Here is a 7,983-nt window from a genome sequence, read left to right on the forward strand (position 1 = left end):
TAGCCAGCAGTTACTGCGCGCAGCTAGCGCCACCGGTAGTATTCCACCGAGCGATAGACGAGCCACCAGCAGACACACGCCGGTTCCGGATGTTGACGTATAGCGAGAATAACTACTCATAAAGACATTTCGACATAATTAAGCGGTGTTTCGTTGTTTCTCATAATATAAAAGACTAAATCAGTCAGGATTTGCATTGAATTATGAACAATAATACTCTTTTTAAGGGTTGTAAACTACAGAAGTCTAGTATTTTTTAACGATTTATAATGTCAAAACGCCACTGTAAATTTGACAAAAAAACTTGCCGCCCGGTGTAATATTTAAGCGGCGTTTTGCAATGTATCAGTTTTTTGAAGACTTATTCAGTCGGGATTTGCATTGTCTTATGAACAATTACATTGGTTATGACCTGTGTGAATTACAGAAATCTTGTATTCTTTTAGTCCTAAATCCCTAAAGTAACTTTTTCCTTAAATTCAAATATTCATTAAATAATGTTTAACTTTAAAAAAAGTTTATTATTTTTTTTTTATCGCCCCAATAAAATAAATTTTAATAATAAAATATTTATACATCCAAGTTTTATAGGGTCTTATCGTCCCTTTAAATAATTTAAGTTTTTTTTACTTAAAAATAAAATTTTAATTTTATAAATAGTAAAGTTTATTTCTCATCAAATCAATCATTCATTCATGTCCTCAATTAAAAGACTAGGTAATTATTATGCTACCTATGCACAGTCAAAATACCAGTGGGCCAATCCGCTACTGCATGCTGATCTGATCTCTGACTTTGCAAGCGTTTTTTTACACGCAATTGCTGAGTGCTGCCATAAAATTGTACTTCAATTAACTCTAATAATGTAAATTTTATTCCAGGTATTTTTTTAAAGTAAATACGGATATAAATTAAAACCAGTAGACTGGACAAATATAACCTTCCCTAACTACCACCTAGTGGTTCGTCAATGGACTTATAATAAAATAAAATTTGATCTTAGAAAAAGTGAAATTAAACTATTGTTACTTATATTAAAGTCCAACAACTTTCCTAAATCTCCTAAAAGTAAAATAGTAAGTTAATTTTTTTTTTTTTTGGAAAATCATGGTTTGATAAATGCAATATTTCTAAATTAAATTTTGTTTCTACAGACCGACCCCCTGTTTGTGTACAGGGCATATAAAACAAGTTCGCCATACCTGTCAGAAAATCTTTCAAGTAGTAGGGTGTGTACAGCAAAATATACTATTTTCTATAAAATAAATACATTATTGTATTATTTTTTTTCTTACAGTCTTCTTCTACTTATTCTTCCTCTTAATATGAAGATGATATTCCTGACGATGCTAATAATATGGCATCAGCAGCTATACCACCAAAAACAGTTATTTCAAAGGTATGTTTAGCAAAATATGCTATTTTCTATAAAATATATATTATTATATTATTTTTTTTCTTACAGTCTGCTTCTCCTTTTCAAAATGAAGATGATATTGTTAACAATGCTAATAATATGACATATCAACAGACGATCAACCTTCAACAAGCAAAAGAGTAGCAGCAGCTATACCACCAAAAACCGTTATTTCAAAGGTGTGTTTAACAAAATATGCTATTTCCTATAAAATAAATATATTATTGTATTATTTTTTTTCATTCAGTCTACAAATAATAAAATAATATTAGAATCAAATAAATTTTCAAATTTAATGAAAAGAATAGAAAAAAATAATAGAATATTTAAAAAGCTAAAATGGGATAGTGAATTGTTAACTATTGTAAAGGTGTGTTTAACAAAATATACTATTTTCTATAAAATAAATACATTATTGTATTATTTTTTTCTTAATTTCATGCTATAATTTAAAGTACTATGTAAAGCAATTTTATTTTTTGAGATTTGGCCAACTTCATACGAAGCACACATATCACATTTATCTTTTCTAGGTTTAAACATTGAGAACTTATTTTCTTTTTTAAACTTGACAAAAAAAGCTTTACTAAATGGAGCTAATTTATCTAAAATACATTTTTCTGTGAATAAATTATAAATTGCTTACACGTCTACAAACTTGAATGGGGAGACTATCTTAATACCTAAGGTGATAATTATAAGTTTTAGATCTTGTATTTTCTACAGTAGTTTTTCTTACGAATGTTCCGCTAGCAATATTTGATAAGGACCTGCAGGGTGGGTTCCCAACCACGTTAAAAATCCACTAAATATTCAAAAATTACTTTTGACCAATAGATAGCGCAACACACCAGAAATAACGGCCACGGTTATAGGAATACGCTAAAAAGAAGGTCCTGTTTAGTATTTTTTTAAAAATACTTAGTATAACTTCGCGCAGCTCTAAGTAGAATGAAAATCTTCGTTATGAACTGGAGATTCCGAGTATGTAGTCGGATACCGGCGATTCCTCCCGGAAAATTGTCAGGAGCTCGCGGAAGGACGGCAGCCCGCCCATAATACGTCTTTCGTGAGTCCGTCGAATTGACCGGATTTAGATATTTTTTTAAAAATACTTAGTATTACTTCGCATACCTCATAATACCTTTTCTATTTATAATCAACTTTACGCGGCAATGTAATATTTTAATATAGGTACAAAGATAAGCATGTTATTTATTGAATTATGCTAAATTTAGCCATAATTTCTCAGTTATCACATTTATTTCAACTGATTCTAGCTATATAAACATTAGGAATCGTTGACACGATATCGAGTCTTTAACGAGAACGGACGTATCTACCTATCTGTAACTTTAAGACATAAAGTCACGGATAGAATATTTTTTATAAACTATTTAGTATTTTATTAAATTGAACTTGCTTTTTGTGAAGGTAAGTGACTACATAAATTTATTGTTATTTTTACTTTATATTATTAATGAATTATATTATTTTAATTTTGAAAAAAAATCACTCATTATTAGTTAGGATGTTGATGACATGCATTTTTTTCTTTTGATTCTCTACAATCAGTGGTGTATTGCTAAAAATATTCATGGGTATATACTATATGTCTTCTAGATCTTAGGTGTCAATAATATAATTAAAATTAAATCAAAAAAAAATTTTTTTCGCTTCGTTCGAATAATTTGATTATTATGTGGTTTTTGGTGTTATACATTGATAAAGCAAGCGCTCTTTCAGACATACCTACTCCAATCACATACGCTTTTATTTTTTAAATTTATTTTTAATAATTTTAAATAATGCTTAAAATGTAAATCATATTTTAAATTACTATTACACCCATCATCACACTCATATCTCTAATAAAAATTATTATTTTTAAATGGTTTTTATTCACTTATTCAATTAGATTTTTTAAGGTTTTAGGGAATTTTTGTGTGTTTTTTAGGATATCAACATCCTAACTACTCATTATTAAAACCAATCATATAGGCACCCCCCTTAATACAATTTTAGGAAGAGACAAAATAACAATTCGTAATTAGATAATATATCACAATAATATTTATTGAATTACAAGTTCATATAATTTTTTTAAATCATGAATTTAATTATTAATTTATTCTAATATAATTCTGATACATTTACTATTTAAATGTTCTATAATACTACTTTAATAATTAACAAATATCTATAACAAATTAAAAAACAAAATATAATATTTGAAACATATTTAGTTCATAACTCATAAGTGATTTTATAATTGATACGCAATTAATACTTATTACCTACAAGTCACAATTTAATCCACAACATAGGAGAATACAATTAAATTAATTTTACAGAATATTATACTATAACAACTATATGTTTTCAGTTTTTACCAATATTCATCAACAAAAAATATAATTTTATGAAGATAAACATTTGATTATTGTGAACAGACTCTACATTATAAATTCAATTGTGCATAAATACAATAATTTTATAAGGTTACTATTATTATTATTATTATTAAGTGTAGACTTTCACAATTCTTTTACTATTTATAGGAGTCGAGGAAGGCTCCTACTATAATAGTATAGTATTGTAGTTATAATTTAAGATTTTGATTTATTATTGATAGTAGTCGAGGAAGGCTCCTACTGTAATAGTATTGTAGTTATAAAGTTTTGGTTTACTATTGATAGTAGTCGAGGAAGGCTCCTACTATAATAGTATAGTATTGTAGTTATAATTTAAGGTTTTGATTTATTATTGATAGTAGTTGAGGAAGGCTCCTACTATAATAGTATTATTAATTTAATTTCAAAATGAGTGTGGTAGACAAAGTGGAAAAAGTAGCCCTTTTCATTCAACAAAAATATCCAACATTGGAATTTGGCAGCATAGGTGTATCTCATGAAGCGATAAGTGATATTTGTCATGTGATGTTCAAGAGAGGTAATTGTAAAAAAGCTAAAAAGAATTTAGTAAATGCATTGAAAAACACCAATTCATCTCTCAGAAAGTTATTAGATGGTAAGTCAGACAATAAGTTAGACTTTCTTAAAATGCTTAAAGACAATGATCATGTAAAAAATGATTTTTGTTCTTATAAGACAGAGGTTGTAAATTCAGCATGTAAATTATTAAAAATTAAGTGTACTCGTGAAAATCGACACAACATATTTCAGCGCTGTCAAAAGAGTTTTCTAGAAAATGAAATTGCCGATAGTCCTAAAGAATTATCTCAAATAGAAATTTTTATGATAGGCCAAGAAAATGAACTAAATGAGGGTGCGGTGGTGCCGTAAGAGAAAATTGTTTACAGACAATTCTCCTAAAAAAGATAATAATTATACATCCAATAACATTGCAGATGATTTGGACATTGGTTTAAATGAAAATGTTCTTGGAATCAATGAACTTAGTTGTATTAAGTATAACCCTGGTTTGCTTTGTGTACCTATTCAAATTGAAGATGATTGCTGTAATACAACGGAAGAAATTGATTATAATAAGAATACCGTTTCTATTAAAGCAATTAACATCAAAGAGAAAATGATTACTACCCCTAAACGGAAATCAGTTATTGTCTGAGCTGAGAAATTGTTTCTTCTGGAAAGAGGTCTAAAACAATAGAAACAAGTAATACACCAAAAGCAGATTTATATGAATTACCAAAGAACTCAAAAAATGTGTGGGATACTAATGGTTATAGACAAAAAGAAAATGATTATGAATCGGTAACAGTTGATAATATGGACAAAGATTTGATAAAAGAAAATGAAATTGAAATTGATAGACATAGTTTTGACACTTCTTTACCAATCGAGAATAATGGATGTTACGAAAGAGAATAAATTAATGTCACTAAGGAAATGTTAACCACCCCTAAGCGTAAATTAAATGTTTCATTTACTGGAGATCTGTTTACCCAAGAAAAGAGAATTAAATCTATATCTATGTGTAACACACCAGAAGCAGATCTAAGAGCATTCCCTAAGGACTCAACGAATGTTTATCCCTTAAATGTAAGGTCGTTCAACAACAGAAATAAAATGAAAAAGGTAATGTGTTACAAAAAGTGTAATTTTGTGGAAGGAACTATTAGCTTACTCGATGAAGAATTTAAGCACATAGTTGATAACTCAATGGAAAAAAATGTTATTTCAAATGAAATAAACGATTTGTTACGTGAAAAATGGAAGACCATTGGATTATGTTGTTGGCATTTATAATTGTGTTAAAGACATAACTCAGTGCCATGAGTTATTCTTCAGTGACTTTGACACACTATCAATGTATACACCTGAAAATATAAATAATATGTGGTTGAGTAATTTTGTTATTGATATAGCATTGGGTGTTATGAGAGAGACATATTGCTAGTTTAAAAATAAAATAAAAATATTGAGTTGTGATGTATCGGGTCATTTAAATAATGATCCTTCAAAAAAAAATTCAAATTTGGAAACTATAGTTGTTCCAAAAAAGAGTTTGCTCGTAATGCCATTACATGTAAATGGAAATCACTGGGTTATCATATTTGTGGACTTTGGAAATCATAAATTCTATTATTTTGACCCATACCAAACTACGGAATATAATAAATGTAGACATAATTTTGTGACTATACTAAGTGAACTAAAAAAAAATCATGTGTATGGAGAGGTAGGTAATGTGTGGCCAGAAATGAATTTTCAAATATTTCCTGACTATCCTAAACAAACCGATAGTTATAATTGTGGAGTTTATGTGTTGTACTATGCAGAGCATATGATGAAAAATAAGATTGAAAACAATTCAATAAAGATTTCAGTCCAATGGTATATAGAGAGGAGTTAAAAGATCTTTTGTTGGAAAAATCTGATTTCATGAGAGATATTTGTTTGTATTGTGGGCGTACGGACAAAAAACACAGAGATAAAAAAAGAAAATATCGATTGGGTGCAATGCGATACATGTAACAGATGGATTGTATTACAATGTTTGTTAAATGTAGGACAAACGTCAGATTGTGATGATAATTTTGAATGTGTTTTGTGCGTGTCCAATGACTTTAATAAAATAAGTGTTGGTGAGTAAATTAAAAGAGTTAGTATAATTAAGAAAATTAGTGGAGTAGGCCTTTTGCAACCTTTTGCAAATGACCACGTACAATGTTTAAAGTATATGAATTTTATAGATCCTAAAAATATATCAAGTATTATTAGAATTACTGCAATTGTACCTTTTTTTAAAGAACAATTAAAAGACATTTATTTGAATGATTTAGATCAGGAATGGAGATATTTAAGAAATTTGTCAAGTATAAATATAAATTTACCAATTGAAGAGTTTTCGTTACAAGTATCGCAAATTAAGAATGGAAATGAAGAAAAAAGTTTTCCATCATTGTTAAAAGTAGTTCTATTTATTTTGTCATTGCCACATAGTACAGCAGCGGTTGAACGCATTTTCAGTACTATAAATTTGAATTAACCATAACTTTGTCTTTTTTATTAAACAGTTACACATATTTTGATGAATATTTTAATAACTATAGTTATTCTGTTTAGGAAAATTAAATATGTCTGAAAATTGCATGGCAGTTATGGCTGGAAGAATGTGCAATGTTGTAAAGTCAAATATTTATAAAGCATATCAAATAACTTAAAACTTTTTCTTATTAATAATTCATAAATTATTAACTGTGGAAGACACTGAGAATAAGGTTAATAATTCATCTCTATTTTTATTACCTGAATTATGTACCTATGTGTTCTAACTGAAATAGCTTCAGTTTATGTAAAGTGAATAATTATTAATGAATTATTTTAACAGTTGTTAATATTATGTAAATGTAACAAACAAATAATTATGTTAATTAAATATTTTATCATATCTATGAATGACTGTGATACTAATACAATTTTTTAAATTTATTATATAGCCTGATATGTCTACCATTTACCTGCCACTTATCTACGAGAAAAAAAACGGTTTTTTTTAAGACTAATCTCTGCGATTTTACTGTAAGTAAAAGAAATAAACGGTGTTTCTCAAGACCAATCTCTGCGACTTGCCTATAAGTATATATATAATATATAAAAGGTTTTTCTTAAGACCAACCGACTTTATATTTATACATATATTTCTTTTGTTTGTTTAATATTTTTTTAAGTTTTGTTTAGCATAGTTAAAATGGCATTGAGAGATCACGACTACGTCATTCCAGCCAATCACGAAGAAGTTGATGTTTCAAATCTCAACCTCTTCCTATAAGACCACACCTACGCCCAACGTCCTGCCATTCAGATTCAAGAACAACAACAAGAATATCAACCACAGGCAGAAGAACAAAAAGAAGGAAAAGAAGATCAGCCACAAGAAGAAGGAGAAGAAGAAGATCAACTACAAGAAGAACAACAACAAGAAGCAAGAACATATAGGACAATCCCTGGCATTCGGCTCAACTCAAAATTTGATGTTGATAATTTTGGATATAAATATTATAAAAAAAAGTTACTCGTTAATAGAATAACTTTCGTTTGTGAGCGACAAAAAATCCCAATCGTCTTATATGTCATGGT

The 7,983-nt window shown here is 28.2% G+C and overlaps 1 protein-coding gene and 1 pseudogene across 1 annotated transcript; both read left to right on the forward strand.

The window, feature by feature from the left end:
* The first annotated feature begins 4,209 nt into the window (after positions 1 to 4,209).
* On the forward strand, positions 4,210 to 4,722 carry LOC114130164 (uncharacterized). Its single transcript, XM_027995070.2, has one exon. The coding sequence runs from the start codon at positions 4,240 to 4,242 to the stop codon at positions 4,720 to 4,722; it is 483 nt and encodes a 160-aa protein (XP_027850871.1). The 5' UTR covers positions 4,210 to 4,239.
* A 567-nt stretch (positions 4,723 to 5,289) lies between these two features.
* On the forward strand, positions 5,290 to 6,850 carry LOC114130166 (uncharacterized; annotated as a pseudogene).
* The last annotated feature ends 1,133 nt before the right edge of the window (positions 6,851 to 7,983 follow it).

Source organism: Aphis gossypii, chromosome X (assembly GCF_020184175.1).
Source record: "Aphis gossypii isolate Hap1 chromosome X, ASM2018417v2, whole genome shotgun sequence".
NCBI classification, from domain to species: Eukaryota; Metazoa; Arthropoda; class Insecta; order Hemiptera; family Aphididae; genus Aphis; species Aphis gossypii.